The 24,943-nt window shown below is 44.6% G+C and overlaps 1 protein-coding gene across 4 annotated transcripts in view; it reads left to right on the top strand.

The window, feature by feature from the left end:
• The window catches only part of igsf9ba (immunoglobulin superfamily, member 9Ba), a 60,501-nt gene that overhangs the window by 4,910 nt on the left and 30,648 nt on the right, over positions 1-24,943 (top strand). For all 4 annotated transcript variants that reach the window (XR_015118214.1, XR_015118213.1, XM_086216689.1 and 1 more), the window contains exons 2-4: positions 9,571-9,768; positions 18,210-18,356; positions 24,732-24,883. Coding sequence is in view for 2 of the 4 variants with exons in the window: in XM_086216689.1 (XP_086072815.1) it covers positions 9,571-9,768; positions 18,210-18,356; positions 24,732-24,883 (497 nt within the window). In the remaining 2 variants the exon portion in view is untranslated. The remainder of the gene's footprint in view (positions 1-9,570; positions 9,769-18,209; positions 18,357-24,731; positions 24,884-24,943) is intronic.

Below are 24,943 nucleotides of genomic sequence, written 5' to 3'. Positions count from 1 at the left end.
GACTATTTTCAGCCCGAGCCGCTGATGGCAGACTGACTCTCTTCTCAGGTCTTGCGCTGGGACTTTGTGTTTTTTAAGCGTTTGTTGAGCTGGCTTTTGGCCAGATGGTATTCATCTGTAATTCCCTCCTTGCGAGCACCCGCCTTGATGTTTCAGAGCTCCCCCATGAGCCGTGGCTATGGCTTACCACACTTGTTCTTGTCACTGGGTACCACACTGCTTCAAAGACGGAGAGATATAGAATCAGATAGTATTTGTGAAGCTGTCAGAACTGTCACTCATGAATGTGAAGCCTCCCAGCAGTGCTGAAGCAGAGTCTGGAAGCCCTCCTACCGTCTCTGGGGTCCAGCAGCTTCAGACTGTGGCTCTCTTCAGTCCTTGTCTGGGTATCGGAACTGTCTGACTGCAGCATTTTAATTGAATTTCAAAGATTGGCAGTTTTTTGTTGTTGTTGTTTTTTTAATGTTACCTGCACCACTGGTTGAAGGCGTTGTGTTTTCATGTTGTGCGTCTGTCATTCCCATTCACGGTATCACATGAGCTCACCTTGAGGGTTTTTTTGGTGTCAAAGGTCAGGGTCACTGTGACCTCACATCGTTTTCCAATTTGTGTGAATACGATGTCTGGAGACTGGCAAGTGCAAATTTATTACATTTGACAGAAACGTCCACTTGGAATCAAGGATGAGGTGAATTTTGTGGTCAGAGGTCAAGGGTGATGTGACCTCCTGGCCATAAATGAATAATTCACACAACTGATTCATGAAAGTGTTTTTCAAATGAAAACTTTGTGTAATGATATTAGTTGTTTGGCACTTGGATGGCAGCTTCCACCACCAGTTTTTGTGTGTTGCCTCTCGCTACGCGTGAGAACAAAAACAGGCTTTTAAACCCGCAGAGTTAAGATATTTTGGCCGATTGTCACAACTTGAAAGGGCTGCGTGAAATCTGGTTTTCGGGTCAGAGTTTGAGATAAGTCACGGTCAGGTTTGGGGTCGGGTCAGGCTTTTAGTTCGGCTGGTTAAGGTCAGGGGAAGGTGCTTGGGAATGCGTTATATCATGCTTCAGTTCTCACCAAGATAGGACTACTATGTGTGTGTGACTCAGGCTACATTGTTAAGCACTTTTAGTGCCATAAAGGTAGAAAAGAACTTCTCACTTGAGTCCATTGCTAACGTAGAGTGGTAATCCTCGCGTTTGTCTTTCTTTCGCTTCAATCCCATTTCAAGGCTCTGGAGGAAACTTGTGCATGCGGAACATGTGGTATCCTTGCTCTGTTCATGAAGGAGCACAAACATGCGTCTGCCGGAGAAGCACTTATTTCCAAAGATGTGCGTTGATTCCATGTTGAGCACGAATGTCAGCCTGAACTGCAGCTCGTGTCTGTATATGTGTTTGTGTGTGCGTGTATGAGGAAGTCGTAGAAGAGGAAATGAGAAGGAGAGAATGAGAATTATATGCAAGTGGATATCTTGATTTGCAGATATATGGAGCTGATGTTTAGTGGATGTCGGAGCAGCTTGCGTGGTTTGGGGCAGAGTGTTTTCACTCTTTTGGAGCTGTGCTATTTGTTGGATATGATTTATTGTTGCTAAAAGACCCGCTGACATAACCAGCTGTAATTAGACAAGGCATATGAAAGCGCTAGTAAGAGCTAGTAGCAGCAATATGCCTCTTTGTGTAATTAATTTAAAACACCCTGGCTGCAGCCCTTAGAAGTTATCTAAGAAACTGCTGCGAGTGACTAAAAATGACTGAATCATGGCTGGGTGGAGGGATTTCCGTGACCCCCAGCCCCTGCCAAAGATGCCCCATAATGTACACCTCTGGCAGGGCAGCGTCCAGCAATGTTGGTTCGCCCTCTGTGCCTTTGGCAAGGAAACACCATTTCACACTTTCATCTCTCTCTCCCTCTCTCTCCCTCTCTCTGTCTGTATTTGAGCAGGTGTCAGCACATCCTTTCACATCCCTGACTGAGCACTGCCTGTCAGATGAAGGAACTTTGCAATTAAAGAGGGCTAAATAATGAAGAGAGCAGATCTATCTGGGACCGTCCCGGCACAAAAGGAGACATAGTAGACACCAGGTCAATATCTTGTCTGCGGAACACAACGGTGTGTTGTTGTGTAATAGTGAACGACATAGCATAGCCTGCTACTAAAGCTTACAGTAGAAAAAAAGTCCCACTGGTGTGGTTCTCAGACAGGTGTGCAGTAAAGTGTGCAAAATGTGAGTGCTTGCATGCTGAAGAGTCTAAACCCTAGTGTTGCCGTGTTGTGTGTAAACCTAAAAATTGAACGGCATTATTAATTATATGAGAGGGAAAACATATTTCTCATATTCATGATGAGGGTTTAAAATACTCCCCTGGTAAGAAGTGTAAGTGAGGCAGACACAGTTCAATGAAGTGAAACTCCAACAGTGACAACTTAACATGTGTTTTCAGAGTTATTTCAGATGCTCTATTAGAATCTGATCTGATTTGCTCGATGAAATCTCACCACACAAAAATTTCAGAAGCCTGTGATTAGTACCCGCAGAGGTGTAATGTAAGAAAAAAAAGAAAACATCAGACAGCTTGGTTTGGAAGTCACAGTTTGATTCATGATACAAAACATAAAATGGTTTCTTTTTTCTCTCTCTTTAATAAACAGCTTCTGGTTTTCTGACCGTCAGTGGCGGCGCTACCAGCTCATAAAAGAGTAAAATGATCATCAGAACAGTCTCACAAATAAAACCGAAATAAATATAATAAAACGTGATGGCGAGGTGAAGTTTCTAATACGAGCTGATATGAATCAGTCATCGAGAGGAATTTGGACTTTAGTTTGCCGTCAGCACCAGAGCCCGGTCTCATATTTGCTGCTCTAAAACACTCGCGGTGTTTGTTACTGCTTCGGCCCGCCGTGAGCTGTTTGTGCGAGGCTGCTTCCACGCCGTGGGGAGCCTGGGTTGCTCTCCATCCTTGTTGTTGGCTGTGGCTCTCGTGTTTTTTTCTTCTTTTGTGTGTTCTGTTTTTCTGCCTCTCTGTCTATTATGTGTTGCGACTTGGGCGTAACTCTCTCCCGGCCTCGGCGGCTCCCGTGCGCCTGATCTTCCTCTCCACTCTGTCCTGCGGTGTTTGAACTTTGGAAGTTCACCCGTTCAGCGCCACATTGTCCGCTCAACCTGCTTGGTATCGTTCACGGCTGCTCAGAGTGATCCGTGCTGATGTTTTGTGTTTCTTTTTTTACTAAGAATCTCTGTGTTCAGGCTCCTCTGCCCACGTCACCACCCCCACTCAGCTGTTTTTCATCGAGAGCCACCGACTCTTTTAACTCACCTCCTGTCAGACAGAGTTGATTTGCTCAAAAACTACAGTAAATGCTCTCAACAGAACCTTAGCACCGTGTCAACACCACTGATGTTTGCATTCACGTGATGCTGTCTGAAACAAGTGAGCTAGTCTGACACACAGCCAGCAACATAACTGATGGTAACAACCCTCTGCGCGCTCACAGGTTTTACCCCGGTTGCGGTGAGTGGTACAGCGTAGCATTTGCTACATGTAATGCTAGTAACTCCACGGGAGCTGGGAACGCTGCCTCTTGCAGCAGGAAGTACGTGTTGGAAGATGAGTCCCTGGACGTTTGTGTTGCGTATTAAGCCTCAGTTTCAGGACCGTTGCACCCCGACTGCCACACGTGCGATTTTTTTTTGTTCCAAGCAACAGTTCAGTTGTCTCAGTTCACCTAAATAGGAGTGCGATTGTTGTTAGCTAGAAATATTTGCTTTAAGATGGCTGCTTCATGTTGAGACTTGCCCAGGTGACCGTGACAGTGCAGGACGAGCCCTTAGCTTAGTTCTCAAAAACAGGAGCTGGCTTGGGATCCAAATTAAGACAGTGGTCACATGGCTACAGCCTGTATTTCCCCACAGTGGTGCAGAATGAGTTCTTTATCTCAGGAATAAGTCAGCATTGCTGAATGTCTCAAAAGTCAGCAGGTGTCAGTTAAATGCTTGAAATAAGGTCTGTGGTCCATGCTGATGCTTAAGATATTTTGATTTATTGTTCCACGGCATAAATTTGTCAGTGTATAACGTGCGCAGGAAGTTTGAAATGGTGGAAGGTGGCGGTTGCGAACATGTGGCTAAATGAGAGGTTGCTGTTGCAGACAGTCAACATCGTCACGTCAATGGTGGCCAGTTGCGTAGTTCGTTCTCAGCGTAATATCAGTTTTGTACATTTTACGATTCAAAATTCCTGAAAGTTGTGTTGACTTGTGACGATGATCTCACGCAACAAAACCCGTAAGCCACACAATAAACTGACATTTTTTACAGTTTATTCTTGTCAATCATCACAAGTCTGATGTAAAAATTCCATCGGCTCCAGAGATTCTTGCTTCCATAGTTTGCCTACAAAAATAAGTCACCCCTGCAGCACTTCGTATCTATCACAGATAATACTGTTATCCTAGAGAGCTGATTTTTAATTATTTTGTACTCTTAAGGATTGTAATTGAATATTACATACAAATGAAATTAGCACTGGCACACAGATGTGCAGATAGAAGGATTTCAGCAGCAGCAGCACCTCCTTCACACTTGCGTATGTGTACACACACACACACACACACACACACACACACACACACACACGAGCAGCACACACATCCACTCTTACACACTCAGGCCATTCTCTGATGTGACCTTCAGCTATGCAGCCTGGCATTCAATTACCACCCTGTCAGTGGCCCATCCAGCCCAGTGGCTCCACGTCCTTGAGATTCTCCCTCCAGCCTTCGTCCAGTCTATATTCCATTACATCCTCCACATCGGACGCTCTGTCTAGCATTAAGTGGCGCTCATATCCTCATCAGCTCTTCAGCCCTGGGTATATCCTCCACTGTGTGTGTACCTGGCTACCACTGGCCCGATATGCAGAGTGACATAGAAGCGTTAGCCAATATTGGATTAAATGTAGTGGGTGAAGTATCAGAACACGAGGTTCAGGCATCCTAGACCCAAATAATAATCCAAAAAATGTCTCTCATTGCCCCCGCCCCTCCCCCGCTCATATTTTTCCTCAGTGTGTTATTGGACCTAATTTCTTTTGAAACGTTTCGCAGACTCTGCTCCGCCTGATTATTGCCCAGAATTGCCTTTGGAGACTATTTACCGCACAAATCTGTGATTATCACTGGAAGTAGAGAGTCGTGTTCATTTGACGCTGGAGCCATTTTCAGCCGCTGCCACTTGAAATTGAGTTGAAATCTGTTGTGGATTTAACCCCGCGTGCCCCCGCCATTCTGCTGTAATGATTCATGTGTGGGTCTGGACAGCTGTTGATCGACCTTGAGCAGATGTCTCTCATTGGGTTATGGTGTTTTGTTACATCACAATGTGTGTGTGTGTGTATCAGTAAATGCTGTTTTCACTCGGCTGCTTCGGCTCTGGATGTCTTCTATGAATATCCGTGCATCTTTGCACAGTTGCATATCTTTGTCTTATAAAGTAATCGGAACCACCTCTCTGACAAGTGCTCTACTGATGTGAAATTACTGACAACATAAAAGCTTTCATGTTAAAGGGGTACTTGAGTTTTGTTTTTTTTAAGCCTGGACTTTATTTATTTGGGAATTATCAGTGGTGAATTGACCGATGACTTACAGGGAAGGAGAAATGATTGTGCTGTAGTTTTGTGGAAGAAACCTTGAGGAGGAAGTGCTCAGGATTTGCTCTCGTCTTTGAGCGGCTGCGGTCGTCCCAGAGTCTCAGTGGTGACTGCAGACACGGCCGTCATCAAGGTGCAGTGTTCCGCCGGAGCGTTAACATCCATGTTTAGCGCAACTCGCCACGGCTTCGGCGTGGGCACATCAACAACTGAACTCTCGGGAGATTTCAGAGCGAGACTTCTCCTCGAGTGAGGGTTGGATTGTGGCGGGATTGAGTTTGCGGTAGTAACACACATTCATTCCTCCTTTCCATTACGTTGTTGGATAATTCTAATAACGATTTTAGACGGTCAGTGTGGAAAAAAATGCGCTTCCGGCGGCTGTTATTTGGACGGAGCCAGTTGCCTCGTCAGATTAGATTAGCGCGTGCTCGGGGGCTGCAGGCGGCCCTGCCTGGTTTCCTACTGGAGCCATTTCAGAAATGTTTGTTTTTTTTCCTTCTTCTTTCACAAGACAAAAAAAGTTCAGGAAAAAGGGCCCAGGTTGAAAAATATTAAAAAAAAACAAACATCTGAAGTTCCCCTTTAATTTGCTCTGTTTTTAATTTATACTTAACAGTTAGGAAATTATTTCACCGGTGTTATTATTTTGTACTCCGACTTGCTGCCATTTGGATGATTTGTCTGACGGGTTGCTGAAATGTTTTCCTTCAGGAATTACACAATCGCAGCAGTAAATCCACTATATCCCGAGGACAGATACATAAAGCATACTGGTCTCTGGATTTATTAGCTGTCCTGATCCTGATTTATGTAGATCTCACTCAACAGATGTCCGCCTCACTGTGTTTGGAGAGGTTCACTCAGCTTGGTGATTTTTTTACAATAAAGATATTGTTCAATTGCCATCATCTACTGGTAATACCACTCAATTTAATAATCGCACTTCTGGTTATTTGTAAGGCAGCGGGCCACACCCACATTACTGTTTTGTTCAGAGCATATACATTTCCCCTGAATAACTCTCAATAAACCCCTGTAGGATCCCTGTGTTTCCATTAAGGAAATGAAAATGGCAAAAGCTGTGATCAAGCCTGCACTGATTGACCCCTCATGAGGATCTCATAATGGGATTGGAGAATCATTAGCCGTGCAATATTTTATCTAAAGTCTTTAAAACGTGCTCTTGCCACCACCAGGAATCTAAAAATACTGTCAGACAGAAACCCGAACCCTCTAAACTTCTGCAACCTGAACCGTCTGCAGAGAACACAATGGATTTCAGCAGCTTGCAGTGTTGTGCCACAGGGTTTGAGCCTTTGCTTCATGTCAAGTGACTCGACTTACTCAAACCAAACAATGTCTCCAGTGTAATGTTGAGGAAATCTGAGGCACTCGGGGGGGGCATGAATTTAAAAAGCCTTTGATATCTCAGTCAAATAACAGTAAAAGCGTTTTTTGTTTTTTTTTGTCCTCTACGTTTCAGATATTAACACTCAATCAGCGTGGGTGGTAGTTAACCTGATAAATGTACAGGTAAAGTCACCTGACAGACATTTACACCATATTTGGTTGCAGAGCCTGCTTGATTTAGTGTTTCGGGTTTAATATGTTTAGTGATATTTGGTATTAAGAAAGTTCCAGTATTGAAAGATGAAATGCGTTGAAGTGTTTTCTAGTGTTCCCTCATTCACACACACTGAGGATGATGATGATGATGATGATGATGATGAGGATGATGGCCATGCAAGGCGCCAGTATACACATCAGCGTCCTGCTGAAGCGCGTGCTCTCCTTAATGCTAAGCTAAGCTAACTGTGGTTATTTTTATTCTGGACAAGAAAAATGCGTCCTTCAAAACTTGAAAAGTCACCAACTCTGAAAAGCGAGCATCCTCTCGTTGCTCCGTGCTGCTTCTTCTGGTTTTGCACCCGACTCAACATTTCGGATGTGTACATGTACTAGTTTTTGGTTTTTGGTTTTTGGTTTTTCCGGATTCTCCTGTTTTGACACCCAATGGCACCCACGGATTTTCACGCGTGTTGCATCCAACACAAGCGTGTGTTCCTTTCATGAAGATGCTGATGTGACGCGACTGCCTCAGTGGACCAACAACACTTGAGCTCTGTAGAGGGAAGTTTGATTGAAAGTTGCACTCAAGTGTGTGTTCCAGCCAGTGTAATGTCACATAACGTTAAATAGACACTGATTGCTGCTTTTGTGTGGTCTCGCTCACGGCTTCTCGGAGTTGCGCTGCATAGCTGAGTAACTTCAGTCCAAAGAGGCGCAGTAACAATCAGGTTCATGGACTGAGCTCTAGAACTGGCAGGCCACATCTCCACTTTATAAAGTGTAATTTGATTTAATCTGCTGTGTTTCAGCGCAGAATCTGTGCTGGCTGAAATGAGAAAAGTGGATTAACTCCACTGGAAGGTTAGTGCAGATTAAAATGGTAAAACACCACCACCAGGTGATGCGCGTGGCCTTCAGAGGCTGTAAAAGCTGTATTTTTCAGACAGTAGAACCATGTGGAAATATTTGGGTTTTAATTTCAGTTTGCACAGCTGAAAAGGCACAAGGCTCGCAGGTCGTAAAATATAATTTCAATTTCACACAACAGTGCTGGTGGAGGGACACGGAGCGGGGAACACAAGTGTCGCTACAGAGGGTAACACCATTGTCGCCTCCAGCTTGAGCCTGTAATAACTTCAAGTTATTACCTAGTTTTCTTGGAAAAAAAAAAAAATAGCCCTGATAATGCAAAATATCCTGCTAATGAAAGCTTAAAGTTATTTAAGTTCTTCTGGTGTTTGTCTAGAGTGAAACGTCAGCATGTCTCTTGATCCTTGAAGCAATTTTCCCCCTGGGCGAGGGCGGGTATTCATGCTTGCTCTGACGGTGGAGATACAGCCGGTTCAATGAAAGCGGGGGTGGCAGCTGGAGAAAATCCATTCCCAGAGTGAACGTTCTGCTGAGGCAGGTATGCCGACCTTTCAGTTATCTGATAGGTCAACACTCGGCAACGTGCCTTCACATTCATGGCGAAACGCCAGGCTCGGTGCTGCTCATAGTAAAGCTCATCTGAGCGTCAGCCAGCTCTGATCAATGGAACCTCTTGGTTGCTCATTTATTATGGCCACAAAACACTCACCAAAAGATGACGGTAGGCCGGTCGGCGGAGGTCACTCATGTACGTGGTGACCGTTCAGCTGTCTCTCTGTTGGCCACGAGTGTTCAGTCTGTCTTAAACACGAAGGAATTTCAAAGCAACACTTCACCCGTACCTGCTCCCGCTGTCGACACGTGTGAGTTTGTTTTTGGAGCGTTTTGTTGTTGTTGTTGTTTTGTGGCTGTCGCTGCTGTTGTGGGAAACCATACAAGATTTTAAGTAACAAATGAAGTCTAATCAGGTCAAAAGTAAACACAATTTGTTCTAAAATAGTCTTGGTTTAGTGGAATAGGTGTGCTAGAACAAAAATATGTCTGCAGACGTGGCAGTCTGCTGGAGTCTGGAGAGGGCGACCCCTGGATGTGGGCAAGAATTGCAGCAAGAAAAGGAAAAATTGCACTAAAAATTGTGAGCTTGGTGTTGATGTCATGGAGCCAGTGATTTGTAGGTTTCGTCATAATACGCGTGTGTCTTAAATTCCATGCATGATGGTCAGAAACACAGTGGGTAAGAACGGCTTGAATATTTCTAGGGGGGCTGCTGAGGGTTTTTTGTACTTGTACTTGATTGTTCAGGACCCATAAAATTCATAAACTTTCACCTCGCAATTTCCAGAGTGTCTGAGCTTGTTTAGGCCCTCAAAAGCGACTCCTCTGGAACAAGGAGAATGATTCGGTGCATTTTAGTAGGATCGTCTTAAACCCTAAAGATGCCACGGTGTGAAAGCTACTTCTTCCTCCTCTCAGGTGCCCACGGAGTGAGAGAGGAGCCCCGGTTTGTGACGGCGCGCGCTGGAGAGAGCGTGATCCTGGGGTGTGACGTGTCCCCTCCCCTGGATGGCCAGCAGCCCCCCTATGTGGTGGAGTGGTTCAAGTTCGGAGTGCCTATTCCCTTCTTCATCAACTTCCGCTTCTACCCTCCTCATGTGGATCCAGAGTATACAGGTGAGATGAAGGGAAATAACACCGAGGTGCAGGGAGCCTTCTGTTTAATCTCGGAGGGAATTTAAGACATAACTGTACGTGAGCCAGCAAAATACTTTTAATGATAACAAAAACACTGTAGCCAGAGACTCTGTGAGAAGTGTTAATAATCTCCCTGAGAATCCGATTAAAAACATTGATATTCAACCACTGAATGAAATTAGGGAATAATCAGGATTGAGGGCTTTTTAACTGCCCTGAAGACTAAGAGACTGGTCAGGCTCCTGCAACAGTTACTATGCTGACCTGAGAATTTCACTGCCAGTAGACAGTCGCCGTGCAGAGGTCAAGGCCTGACAGGGGAAGTCATGTGTTCCACATCTTGCCATGTACTGTAATATTTGCATTTATGATGGGGCAGTTTACAGATCTAAAAACAACACCACCTAAATGTTGCACCGTCTCAGACTTTACTGTGGCTCATCAAATCCAAACTTTATGCAGAAAACAAGAATTTTGTCTGTTCCTTACTTGTCATCCAAGAGTGCAAGAGAGCAGCTATGATATAGTTACTTCATCATTTTTATCAGTGTTAAAACCTGGAAAAATCCAGGTGGGAAGCAGCATTGATACAGATACAGTTCCTCAAGTTGGCTGCCTTGAATCCTGTTCAGATTCCCAACAGGAGTTCCATCACTACGCAGCAACAGTATTTTTTTTTTGTTGCTACAGTTCCCACTGAAAAATGGAGATATGAGACAATAACGGTTCTGTTCATGCAGCTGCACTTTTCAAAAACAGCAATTGCAGTCTTTGAGATGTGAGAAAGGGGCGGCACGGTGGTGCAGTGGTCAGCACTGTGGCCTCACAGCAAGAAGGTTGTGGGTTCGAGCCCCGGCTCCAGCACGGGGTCTTTCTGGGTGAGTCTGCATGTTCTCCCTGTTCCTGCGTGGGTTCTCTCTGGTACTCCAGCTTCCTCCCACAGTCCAAAGACATCAAGAGGGGACCAGGTCAATCCAGACTCTAAATTGACCGTAGGTGTGGCTGTGAGAGCCAATGGTTGTTTGTCTATATGTGTTGGCCCTGTGATGGACTGGTGACCCGTCCAGGGGGAACCCCGCCTCTCACCTGAAGGCTGGGATAGGCTCCAGCCCTGCCCTAAACAGGATAAGCAGTAGAAAATGGATGGATGGATGGAGATGGGAGAAAGGGTTATAAAGTTCACTGAAGGATACAAAATTGTCTTTGAAATGGGATCTTCCCCAGTGGCGAGTATTGGTACCCTTTTAGGTACACGCTCGTACCTCTGTTTTTGAGTGTGTTCATGGTGGAAAGATACGGTGGACAGAAACTCTGGATGTGCATCACATGCAATGAACTTTGAGTGGAAAAAGATGAGCACCAGAAGGGTTCACTGCCTTAACTGCATTTCTGCATGTGTGAAAGATGATGGCTTGCAGATTGAATCATAGTTAAATTACATTTTTAGTGCAATTAATTGAATTGCCTTTTTTTGGGAAGCATCCTGCGGGTCTTGAATGCAAAGATTTATACCAATGTCATGTAACTATGGTTTAAAAAAAAAAGACAAAAATCGAATAAGCGTTCACCACGCTTGCCAGCTACATGGTCCACTTACTGAGGTCGGTCAGGTAATATTCAAAGCAAAATGCCCTTTTCATTCAAAACAACTAAAATACGAACTAAACCAAAATGTCGTTTCCATTTTGACATAAATTAGAATAAACAGTTGAATAAAACTAAACATGAATCTTGTCATGAATCCAAAACAAACATGTCAGGAGGGGTCGTGAACACTTTTCTTTTAAAGTTTAAACTCAAAGAACCACAAAGAAGAAGGAAAAATGTATTTCTGTCCTGTGGTGAATCAGGATCAGGATCAGGATCAGGATCAGAATCAGAATCAGAAGACTTTATTCATCCCCAAGGGATATTCTGGATAATCAAGCATGTCAGGAAAACTAACATTGATGCTAAAATCAAAGCAAATGTCCTTTTCAGTTTAACAAACTCGTTGAAATTTTAAAAACTGCTCCAAAAACGAAAGTGAAAGTCCAAAAAATTGCGCTCCCAGCGGTGAACTGTGAGTAACCCAGCAACAGGCTGTCTGTGCATCGTTGCCATAGAGACGATCGGTCGCTTGTGGATTATCATGTACCTGTCTGTATTTGCTGCGGCCGCGAGGGCAGGGCGGGAATACAAAAAAAATAAAAAATACTACAAAAAACGTTCCGACCGCACCGGCCATTTAGGAAATTTCCCGCACCCCCCCCCTTGACATGCTGACCTGACCAAACCACACAGTGAAGGAAAAACTATCCTCCTATTGAGGATCGCTCTGTGGTAAATTTCCCAGAGATGCCTTTAATCCAAGGAAAAGACTCCTTATCCATGAAGTATTAAATCCCACCTGTCTGTAGCTCGTCTGCATGCGAGTACATCCTGGAGTCAGGCTCTTGGAAGCGGACTGAATTCTTTTTTTTCTTCTTTTTTTTCCCCAGACACGTTCTGGAAGTTCTCGTAATCGGAGACAGCAGTAATTCTCTGCTGGTTTACAGACGCTTCAGTCCGCTGTCCTTTCCTGCAGACTTTTGGAGACACTCGCAACTTGTTTTCATTTGTGATTAATGCATTTCCTCCTTGGCAGTAAAACCGCGCCACACCAGCCAACAAAATACTTTTCATGATGACCGACTGGAGGAAAACACTGCAAACAGCCTTCAAGCAACTCACTAGCATTGCAGCAGCATCCTGAATGCATCATTTGGTCTAAAATTTGATTTCCAGAATATTTTCTCACTTCTCCAACTAATATGAAATTTCCTGAAGTTAAATAACATTTATACTGTCAACAATGAGGCTGTAGCCAATCATCTTCTTGAACAGAACACGGAGCTCGTTTTTAGCCATAAATTCAGCTTTGTGAGTCCTTCAAACTGATGGATATGGGAACCAAATACTGCCACGGAACTGGAATCGTTCTGGGAATATTTATACAGGATATAGATTTCTGTGGACTTCATTATGAGGTTCTAGCTGGGTGACGCTCATCTCTGACAACCAGTTGAATATACGGTGTTGCAAATGTGCTATTTACAAGTCCCTCCAAATCCTATTTCAGTGAGAAGATTGACCTGCAATTTTGGTGTGATTGGAAGAGTCTTTGCCTGGGAATGCTGGAACATCGGCCTGGGCTGGATGGAAGAATGCAGCCCACTGCAGAGGCAAACCCTTCTTTCTTTTCTAACACGGCGGCCACAGCTCTGTACGGGCATCTGCTGCGTCTGAGAGAACGGAGGGAAATTACTGCATGGTACATACATGCTTCCAGTGACAGTGCAGCACGGCGCCCGTACAGTACAGAACCAGTATGCTGCGTTAAATAAGCCTCTGTGAATGAATGAAATATATTCACGTGACGGTATAACCAGCAAAAAAAAAGATACTTCATTGATGAATGATACACACAAATGATCCAAATGTAATTATTGTGCTTATTAGAGATGCTTAATATATCCCATTAATCACACTGAAACCTTAAAGTCTCCCCTGAAATGCACAATATGTCTGCATCTGCCTGCACACAGACTCCTTATGGCACCAAATTGCTTCTTCTGATGTTGCTTCAGTGTCTGAGACAAGATGGCGAGCTGTCAGAACGGGGTCAGAATGATCCCCGTCTGCTCTCTCCTCTTTCCCGAGCACAGAAACTCCTCCCTTAAACTGGTAATGTGCTGTAGCATCACAGCACTGGTTCTCAACAAAAAGGTGAATCTCTGGTGTGAAATTTTTTATTTTTTTTATTTTTTGTGATTAGTAAGAATAGAATGAGAATGGTGTTTCATTAAACCCCCCCCCCCCCCCCCCATGGGTTTTTCAGGCAGGGTCATTACTGTAAATGGACTCATTTTTATATAGCGCCTTTCTACCTTAGCGGCACTCAAAGCGCTTTACAGTGTCTCATTCTCACACACACACACACACACACACACACACACTGATGTGAAGGCTGCCATGCAAGGCCCCAACCTACTCATCAGGAGCAATTAGGGGTTCAGTGTCTTGCTCAAGGACACTTCAACATGGTCACCGGGGGAAGTGAGGAATAAAGCAGCAACCCTTCGGTCGCTAGACGGCCGCTCTCCCTCTGAGCCATGCCATCGTGGCGGTGAATCACTTTCAGGGGAACCCTCGTGTCGCGTTCTCGTGGGTGGCTGCCGTCATTATTTACTTTAACCTCCTAACCATCAGCAGGGTTGAGCCGCGACCGAATCTCAAACAGCGTCACGCTCCACTGCGTTCACTCCGGCTCAGGGGCTTCAGCCATGTGGCGACAAGTCGGCCATTGAAGAATTATGAGCTAACAGATGCAGCGTAAATATGGCCGGCCTCACTGCGTGGATTAAAGCGTATTCAGGGGATTGCATGTGCGTTCTGACAGTGTGATAATGACACTTGACTGGAGTTTATGACATTCTCTTTGGGAGCACTTAATGGCTCCACATAGTCTCAGAGCTCATTTGGAGCATTCCCATGAATAGTTATCACTCAATACAAATAGAAACGGTGAACGGAATATAAAGGTGCTATTATTTCTGCTCACAGCTGCTACCAAAACAGCAGAAGCAGCTCGAATGATGGACACGGAAAGCGGACAAATCTAGAGGCAGCGCATCTTGATCTGCCTGGGCCAAAGTGCATTGATGCTTTACTTTCAATATCACTGTTAAAAATCCTAAATTTCATATCTTCAAAGAGAGTTTCCTCATTACAGTTTCGTCTTCTCCCCATCCGCTTCACCGCTAAATGAGAAATTGTGCAAATCTCCTCGCAGACATATCCTGGATCATTCTGCCAGTTTGTCCTGCGGCTGTATGGAAATTATAACATTTGAAAACATCTATTTTTGTGCCCACTCAAGCAAAGACGCAATCAATAATTCAGATGTGCAGCTTGTGAAATTTCAGTGTCAGATTCTCACACTTTGGGACTGGCTTTTGGAATAACAACATCACATCTCTTTTAGCAGCAGCTTCGGCTGCGGCGTGCGCGGGCAGGGTGCAGGGTAGGCCACAGGCTGGTAGAATACCATCGAGCAGGAGTGACCATATACAGTTACGAGGTAACCAAGATTGATCATAACTAAAATTCACTCAGATGTCTAACAGTATGTTTCATCATATTTTAGAATAATAGAACGTATTTGTCAGGAAGAAAAGCCTGATTTGTCTCTTCCTGAGGATGTTGTGTGTTGGTTTTTCTCTTGTGGACTGTCGGAGTGCAGCGATGGCACCAGAACCAATCCTTTGGGATCAAATTGATGCTAAAATTCTGAAAGTGTGACTGTGCTTGTTTTTCAGTGGTACTGTAAGTACTGTAGGGGCTGGAGACATTGGTGGTGAGTCAGTTGTCATCAGTGTGCTCCTCCGCTGGAGTGTGAGTATGTAGCAAGACAATAAAAGGTACTAATGGTTGTAACTGACATTCATCGCGTGTTATTCCGACTATAATCATCTGCAGAGGAATGGGGGGAAAAAAATGTAGTTGGGATCCACATCTGATACACAACCTGCCATCTACCTAAATGTGCTAGTTTCAGTTTGTTTCTGTCCATCATTGCTGTCATTTGTGTAGAAAATGTTCCAAATATGCAGCAAAATAAAACCACCATCTAACCGTCACATCATGTATGTAACCATGCAGGATACATACATGATGTGGCTTAACCGTAGAACAAGTCAGGTTTTCATATTTTTGAATCGTGGAGTTGCGTGCTAGTGGCTGCCTCTCGTACGCTGTTGCTGCTCAGGGCCTTGGTGTTGTGCAAGCGGGCTCTCTTTTTTTTTTCTTTTTTTTTTAACTTGATCAGTCTGGTGGTGTAATGCCACCGCAGCGTGTGTGAGTTAAGACGGCGTGCTGCGATCAGGAGCGTGACGTGTAACCCTCAGCTTCAACATCAAGCGTGCTCCAATTCAGCTCCATGACCGCCTCCACCCCCCCACCCCACCCCCCGCTACCAGTGCAACAAACACAGCCCTAATTCCATCTTCTTGCGTTTCATACGGTGAAGCATAATAATGGCACGTTGCTCCCGCCTCAAACAGAAAACTGGGATGAATTACTGTAGTTATATTTCTCATGAGCAAATTTTAATCACAAAATAAGCGCATTGGCCTGTCAGCGAACAAATTCTTCTGGCTGACAAGTTGCGACCTCACTGTCTGCCCACAGTGTCACTCTGGACTGTCGCAGCTGCCCTGTGCGACGAAGCTGGTGATGTGATCTGAACAAGGTGTTAGCGCCTGTGTTTTCACAGTCGGCAGAAGCCTGTGTTGTTTATGTGGTGGATGCCCCGGGGGGGCGGGGGGGGGGGGGTACAGTGCTGTTAACTCCGTTTACAGCAGCACCCTCCCAGTCCTTGACAAATGGGAGCTGAGCTTGATGCCTACCCTTCAAGCCCCCGTCCACCCCGCTCAGCACTTCAATGCCCAGGTAAAAATAGAACTGACTTTTTACAGATAAACTACCGTTTTACTGCAAGACCCCCCCCCCCCCCCCACACACACACACACACACACCCACACCCCTTATTGATTTTCCCCCAAGCAAAAAAATGTCAGTTTTCTAGCCCTAAGGCAGGGATCCCGGGGTCGGGGTATCTGTGTACTGCATTTCTATACATTTCTGTTGCAGCAAATCAGCTTGTCTCAAAAATCTATGTATTTGCCCGACACTCAGGCTGAAGTTACAGGAAACAGTACTTATAGTACATTTACACATCAAGTTTGGGGGAAAAAAAACAAAAAAAAAACGCTCCATCTCGGAACACTTGTCAGAGCAAGCGCGCAGCGAGCGTTTTAGTCTGTTGGGCTGTCAGACGCAGCCATGTGAGCAGCGGGCTGGAAGCTGGAAGACAGACAGCTTAGCAGCCGAGGATTTCACCACGCCTGGTTTCTTGAACTTCTCTCATCCCTCGTGATTTCCTCCTTTTAGAATTCCAATTTATCCTGAGCCGTGAAGAAAAGGAGAAAAAAAAAAGTGGAGGAGCTGGACAAGTTTTATAAGAAACGATTTCTATGAGGTGGAAGGCGTTTTTTTTTTTTTTTTTATTTCCCCCCTCCGGAGAGACATCAAATACTTTAATTCAAATGAAGATACAACCTCCAGGCGCTGTCAATCATAAATACTAATGCTGAAAGGCAGCTGGTTGGTTAAGGTCAAAGGTTAAGTGTTGTGAAGGCGAAGAACTATACAAATCTATCAAATTATCTTCACTTGTGTTTATTTTGGTTAAATGAATGTTTGACATTTAGGGAAATCTTCTTTTGCCTGCTGAGAGTTAGACGACAAGATGGAAAACACTCACATGCGTGTTCAAAACAGAAAACCCTTCTTCTAAAATGATGTTTCATGATGAGTACATGCTGCAGCGAAGGTCTGGTCAGGTTTGGAGGATATAAAAATATTCACGGTTGCAAAACTGGACTCGAATAGCAAATTATTTTAAAGTTGCATCACCGGGATTTCACACTGTTTATATATGTAATTACATTTCTGCCTGGAGTAAGTAAGTGGAAGCCGAATGGTGTGAAATGACACTCCAAAGCCATAAAATGTGACGGGGAAAGACCCCAGAAAATGACGTGATAGTCATACGGCATTTGACCAGACCAGGCTGGACTTGTTTGTACTCATTTATTGTACCTTCCCTTTTCTCTGTCTCCTCTATCGTCTCTGGTGGCCTCCGCTGGGGGTCCCCGGGGCCGAAATCAGCGCCGTCATCCAGCTTTACTAGTCAGTAAAGGACGTGAATCTTGACTGGTGCTGTATTGTTGAGTTAAAGGAAGAACAACACCAAAAAACACCAAAGTCTTTGCTGAAGAAGACAGCTGTGGCCACATGAGGATACAAATCGGATGATGTTACAGTGTTGGGTTGTTACATTTGATGGAATTCTCCTGGCCATCTTATCTTGACCCTGTGACATTTTCCATCAAGGTCGAGGAAACGCACCCCAGACCCTTAGACCAGCGTGAGTGAAGGCTCCGTAGATACGAGTGTGGAGTACAGTACGTGCCGGGGATTGCCTGTCTCTGCTAGGGAGCTGCGTGAGGCACTGGCAGCCTGTCCAGGGTTTTTCTGCTCTTCATCCAGCGATGGAGCCACTCCAGGCTGTTGCGGTGCCTGAATAGGAGGGTTAAAAAACAAACACACACACAAAGAAAAATAAAAATCTTTGAATAGATTTGCATTTCGCTCTCCCCCACGCTGTTTTCATTCTATAAATATTAAATGACAAAAGAAATCAGGAAGCAGTAGTGAGCTTAAAACGTGAAGGGGCTTATTTGTGCATCTGGGATTATGTGGATGCACCACCAAGGGCTTCATGTGGAAGTTGGAGGAGACAAATGTTAACCGTGTGTTGCTCTTCTTGTCTCCAGGTAGAGCGTCTCTGCACGGGAAGGCCTCCCTGCAGATTGACCCGGTGCGCTCTGAAGACCAAGGCTGGTATGAGTGCAGGGTCCTGATGCTGGAGCAACAATACGACACCTTCCACAACGGCAGCTGGGTGCACCTCACAGTCAATGGTGAGTCACCCATAGTTCCTACTCTTTGAGCAGAAACTCTGTGTGTGTGTGTGTGTGTGTGTGTGTGTGTGTGTGTGTGTGTGTGTGTGTGTGTGTGTGTGTGTGTGTGTGTGTGTGTGTGTTGGGTGGGGGTTGGAATCAAAATCAGGCTCTTGCTACTGTACATTCACACTGGAACTGTATTTCTGCCGCCAGGTATTCAGTCTAGTTTCAGCCGGCAGTTGTAACCTTCAATCTCTCATATTTCTGCATTATGTTATATTATATTTTAAAGGGTTAACTCCCTTAGTTTTCCCTGGTATTCTAAATTTGATTTGAGTAAGTGGCTATTAACAAATGATTTAGCTAATTCCTGCAGCTCATTCCCAGGAGCCTCGGGGAGAAAAGGGACGAGAGGCTGGATGGAGGGGAATTGATTGCGGCCTGTTTAAGGCAGCTCTGCCGGGGATCATCTGTGACAGTGTGAGTCCTTTCAAACTGATGACCAGGCAGAAAGGATAAAACAAAACAAAAAAATCGACACCTTTGCATTTCCCGGGAATGCTGTATTGGTTTAGAGGACTCTGTGTGAAGTGTGTCTCTGCATTAGTCACAACATTGCAGACCAGCAGAGTCTTTGTTTTTCTATGAAGCCGTTTGTCTTCCGTACATGACGATTGCTTCCTAGCCGGATACTAAACGGCTTCATGTTTATAATTAACGCTGTTTTCAGATGATACCACACTGACCCGGGGCATTTTTTTTTTTTTTTTAGTAGATTCATAGAGAAAAAAACTTCAGGCGAAAAGTGTTGATTAAAAATGTTTCATGATTTCTGCTTCTGTGGGTTGTTTGATGGAGACTTTGAAAGCAAAGCGACGTTGAGCTCATTCGCGTGTATATTTTTGGTGTGTGAACCTACGTACTGTGTGAAATGTGATGAGTGAGTTTTACAACGTGCCTCATATTTGAATAATGATCGCAACTGGCTGGATGTGAAATACTGTGTAAAGAATCATTTGTAAACTCTCCACCGCGGCGCACAATCACTTCAGAATAAAAACAAAAGGGGGGGGGGGCTGTAAGATCTTCATTATCAATGCAGAACGTAATATTTTATCCTGTGTGTTTGCATGTATTAGTACACGGCACACTGAGCTCTGGTGGATAGCGTGTTACATCAACAGCGTCTCATTACGTGTGATTGTACGCGGTTAAATACAACCTCTGTCTGCTGTTTGAAGTTGAAGAGTGAATAGGTCACTCTCTGTCGCAGAGTGTCACCTGCTCACTGTTGGGAGTTTGTCTGTGGGCGTGTGTGTGTGTGTGTGTGTGTGAATCTCTTGTTGTGCAGGCATACTGCATCTCTGTAGCTTTCCTCATCAGTATTCACTCTTAACTTCACCTGCTCCCTCCCTCCCTCCCTCCCTCCCTCCCTCTTCTCGTGCCCTCCACTCCTGTCAGGCTTCCTCAACAGAAACTCAACTCCTCGGGCGATGGAACTAATAATATCCATGAATGTCGGATGCATTTTGTGTATTAAATTATGGCATTTTACATGACCTCGTGCATGTAACAAATGTAGCCCAGACACGAAGTGAGCCGACACCGGAAGACACCGGAAGACATGTTTATCAAAGATTTGAGTTTTTCTCAGGCTGTTAATTCAGTTGAATGTTTCGGTTGCTTCCCAGTCCGGACATATAACAAGGGATTTTATACAAAGACTTTATAGTGCCGTTGTCCTCTTAATGGCTGTGAGGGAAGCAGGTGCCATTTTCGTCTGGCCTTCACACAGACACTTAGGGCACCCATTTCCTTTGGCCGTTTTCTCCCCCTCCCCTCCCCCCCAGCCCTTCTGCATACACTCCTCCTTTGAGTTCCTGTTTGCTGGCCTTCACTTCCTGCCAAGTGGACAGGGAATTAATGCCCACTCAGTGGCAGGTGTCAGATGGCAAGGCCTTGTGCCCGAAAAAGACACTAAGGCCAGTCTCTTCCCTCCCTCCTCCCCTCCTCCTCCTCCTCTCCTCTCTTTCTCTTGTCTTGTCTCCACTGTGCTTTACACACACCAGCAAGCTTTTCAAATAGCACACTAGCTCATCACATCATTTCCAGTTAACCATCTACACTGAAACATAAACAACACAGACCCTGCCGCCATGTCGTCCTGTTAGTGATGGACTGACATTTTGGCCCCATTTGGGACCCAAATGCCAGATTATTTGTCCATCAGCTCCCAGTGTGTGTCTGCCGCTGTCAGTCACTAATTGAACTATCATCCCTGAGCTCATGTGGGACGTTAAAGTGCAAATTGGCTTTTTTTTTTTTTGTAACCCTTTGGAGTCTTTAAGTTGAGTCGGACCTTGACCCCGCAGCTCCGTAAGTGATCTTTCTGTAAGAAAAAAAGCTAAGAGCGTGACAGCGAGTTATTCAGGCTTTGTCATTGTTTCCTAAATCCAGAATCGGTAGAATCTAAATTTAGTGACGAAAGAAGTCTCCGTGATTGCCTCTTTCTTCTCTCGGTTACAGTTTATATTAACGTTCATGATGTGAAATCAATGAAAGTGTGTACTCTATGTTGCTGCATTCCCAAGCGTGGGAATAGAACAATGCAGACACACTTTTGAGTTTGTGAGCAAATAACAATGAGCAGAAGCCTTCAAAGAACCCTGAGTCTTAGCATTCAGGCCATCTGCTGCTGTTTGTGGTCTACAGAGGGAAATCATGGCTCTTTAATGTATATAATTGATGAGAGGATGCAGTAAGTAGGGCGAGATGCTCAGGGTACTTCTTTAGTGGAGCATCTCTCATGTTTCATTGCAACAATGAACCTTCCACAGCGTACCTGAGCAGGAGTTGACAGAGTGGAAGAACTCCCCGGGTACTACCCGCTGTTGTCGCCGCCGTGTGTGCCTCTCATTTCTCGTCGACCTGTTCCCTGAAGAAAACGCCCAATTAAGATAGGAATTAACAGCATTTACACATAAGAGCATCATGCAGGTATTGGGATTAAATATTATAGTACGGGGCAGGAGAATTGCCAAAATTTCCCGAGAAGTCACAGCAAAGTGTTTCTGTTGAAGCCAGATACTGCTTTAGTTGCTGATTGTGGTAAATGAGTGACCAGCAGGGTTTCTTCATTAGCAGCCCCCGGGGGAGCGTTATTTATAGTGCATCTCTGCAAAAATACCTGCCTTGGCAACCTGCTGGATCTGTGACTGACTTAGCTTGTCACTGCAGCAATTAAAAACATCTCCGAATGGGGATTTGATCATCCATTAACAGGCAGAAGATTGGAGTAAAGATCACTTTCTTAGAAACTAGAGCCTCTTTAACAAAGGCACATAATGTGATGGTGATTTTGATGCCGATTTGAATTTCAATGGGATTCATTTAGCAGCTTAACACTCAGTCACAGTTCAAAGGCTTGTGTCTTGAATTCCAATCAGTGGTGGACTAATGAAGTACTTTTACCTGAGAAAGAACATTTGTGGAGTATCTGGACTTGAGATTTTGTCCTTGTGGAAACATGACTTTCGCTCCACTATATTTCTAAGACGAATATAGAATTTTTGTCTCCGTTACATCGCTTGAAGGCTGCCGTTGCGTGAGCGTAGAGCTCATGGATCTCTCTGGCTGTTCTTCTTATTATATGATCAGCCTCACGCTGCGTCCCTCACAGGAGAAAAAAAAAACGATCGTGGTACCCGTTCTTATCTGGGTTTGACTTAAAAGCAGAAGTAAACCATCCAGCTGTGTGAAACCTGATACATCCAAGTGTGAAATAAGCCTGAGAGAAATCCACTTCCAGAGCACGCCGGAATATAAAGGCGTCGGCTTATAATCATGATGATTCCAGATAAAGGAAGTTATTCATTACAGTCTGTGGTTTCAGAGAGCTTCACGGTTCTGTAAATGCATTATGAATACAATACAGTGTTCCACTGCTATGAAAAAGAAAATGTCCTTTTTTTATTGGGAAGTGCTGGAGGACTTCAACTCAGGTGATAATTTGATTGAACAACATTCACTGATTCAAGTACTGGGGTTTGTACTTCACCCACCACTGATTTCTATCAAACAAAAATCACAGCTGTGTATCAAAGTCAGTGCACAACCATCAATAAGCAACTGTAAGTGAAGTACATTTTGAAAATAAGGAGTGTACTGCTGCATTCACCGTGTGAGTTATTTTATTCTCACCTAAGTTCCCTTCTTCATCTTACATGAGTGTGCATTGTGTATTAAAATCTGTTGAATCTGCTCCAGCGTGCACCACCAGTCCGGCGGGTTCATGAAGGAGGAACTACCTGGATCTGCAAATAATCAGTGGAATGATGCGGGAATGGGTCCTCAAACCCGGACATACATTTGCATCGTTTGCAACCTCGGGTTTTTGGTTAAATGCCTGAAGGAAGATCCGTGGTGTGCTGAATTTTGACGCTTATTTGTATCTAAAATTGCTAACAAGTAGCTAAAGGGGACGACAAAGGTTATCATGGACGTTAGAGGTCATCACACCAAAACGAGAAGAAGCGCAAAGATGCTTCCATAGTTTGTTTTAAAGCCCAACACCAGTGTCATCCCTCTGGCGCTCTGTAGCCCGGCGTGGATGGTGTTTAGCTCACCTCTGAGCGAGAGGGAAGAAATCACTCTGTTCTGTCACTGACAGAGGCTTAATGTCGGCGCTTCCCCTCCAACATAAATAAGGAAAAAGCCACAAAAAAAACAACTCATAGCAAAGCCACTGCACAAGGTTGCCAGTTAATCACCACTCCTGATGTCTTTAATGTAGCCATTGACCCGTCGACGACACAAGGCTCCGTAGCAGCAGGAGATACATAAAGCAGTCATGTACATTTATTAGCATCTCCATTAATCTATCTTAAAATGTAATGAGTGTTAGGGAGGGAGAGGGCAGCGCGTACAGACAGATGTCTAAATGTGCTAATTGGGCGATTTGTTTACTTCATGCCATGTGCTTGTGTGCAGTCTGACGCATGGCAGCACTCCCAGCAGCAAGCAGTGACCCACTTGTATTGCGGCGCCTTTCTCTCCTGAACTAAACACAGTGCCACTATTGATAATCAAAATATTATGTTGAAACGGTGAAAGCAGCTGGCGGAGGAACACTAGCGTTTGTCGGCCTGCAGTCGCGGCTGAAGAGTTCCCTTGTGGCTGCTCAGGGACATTGGAGGGGGGCTAATGCAAGAGGCTTCAGTTGGTTTTGAAGACGAAAGGAGGACCTCGTTACTTTACCCCGGCCCTTGGCAGCTCTTGAGAACAGGAGCAGCCATATTACCCTCAGCTGATACAGAACGACTTCTAACTTTCACTCTTTTTGCTCTCTTTTACGGCTCTTTTGAAGGCATCTATTACCATATTATACCAATAAAGTAGAGATTTTTGAGCGTGTTTTACTGTCGTTGTTGTTTTTTTTAGCTGTAACTGTTGTTAGCCATCAAGCTCTATTAGCTTTAAGCTAAATGTAGGTGGCTTGCTCTTTCTGCTCTCTGCTGTCACAAAGAAACGATGCAAGATGGGAAAAAAAGTCTTTGTGAGCTCCAACACCTATTTGGGAGTACAGTGGAGTACCACTTTAACGATTAGCTATGTAGCCTTTAGCAGCACATTCTCGGGCTCTGGTGGAGACAAACAAGCTTAAGAGTGGAGATTGGACTTCACCAGATGGACAGAAACGGATGCTAATGTTGCGCCGGGTGTGCTGGATGTGTGAATAAACAGTTTACTAACACACTAACTGGTGCCATATCCACTTAATAGAGGATATTCCATTGTAACTGTTTGTTGCACTGCAACCAAACACTCAATGACAAATAATTTCTGCTAATCATTTCACCCATTTTTAGCAGCAAATAGAAACCAAATGACAATGAACCTTAAAATCCTGCAAAGAGAAGCGTCATTGAGATTAGAGAGGCCCGCAAAATCCCACACTGTTGACATTTTAATACAGCGTTATTACCTCCGCCAAGGAGGTTATGTAACCATGTGTGCGTGTGTTTGCTGGCAGGATGGTTAAAAAAAATAAAAATAAATGGCAACTAAGAACTAAGGGACAACTAAGTAACTAACTGTAGGCTGTGGATGCTGATGAGTCTGTAGGTCAGGGGCGGGATGAACTGTAGCTTTTAGTGGTATTCCTGGACATGTCAATGATGAACTTCCATCAGATTCATCGAGTCAGTGTCAAAATGGTTGAAAGAAAAATTTGGCTCCGGCAAATCATCTCGATCATATTCTGGATTGGTGACCCGTATTCTGCGTGACTCGGGGAAGGTCGTTGATTTTGATGAGTATCCACGTAGCCTCCTCAGCGGAGGTCTGAGCTCTCTGAGTGCTTCCTACTTAGTTCTGTTTTTACTTTCTCCACAGCTCCACCTACATTTACATCCACGCCGCCGCAATATGTGGAGGCGAAGGAAGGGGGTAGCATCCTGCTTAGCTGCTCTGCCCAGGGAAATCCTAAACCAATGATCAGCTGGCTGAGGGAGGGGGAGGAGCTGGCAACCAACGCAAAATATTCGGTAAGGAAAGATCATGGCTGTTACTCAGATTTATGAATTTGTACAAATATAGAAGCAGGT

This window comes from Aulostomus chinensis, chromosome 10 (assembly GCF_037954235.1).
Source record: "Aulostomus chinensis isolate RoL2024-O1b breed Wild chromosome 10, RoL_Achi_v1.0, whole genome shotgun sequence".
NCBI lineage: Eukaryota > Metazoa > Chordata > Actinopteri > Syngnathiformes > Aulostomidae > Aulostomus > Aulostomus chinensis.
Note: the sequence above shows the minus strand (reverse complement) of the source record. Positions and strands in the feature narration are given on the sequence as shown.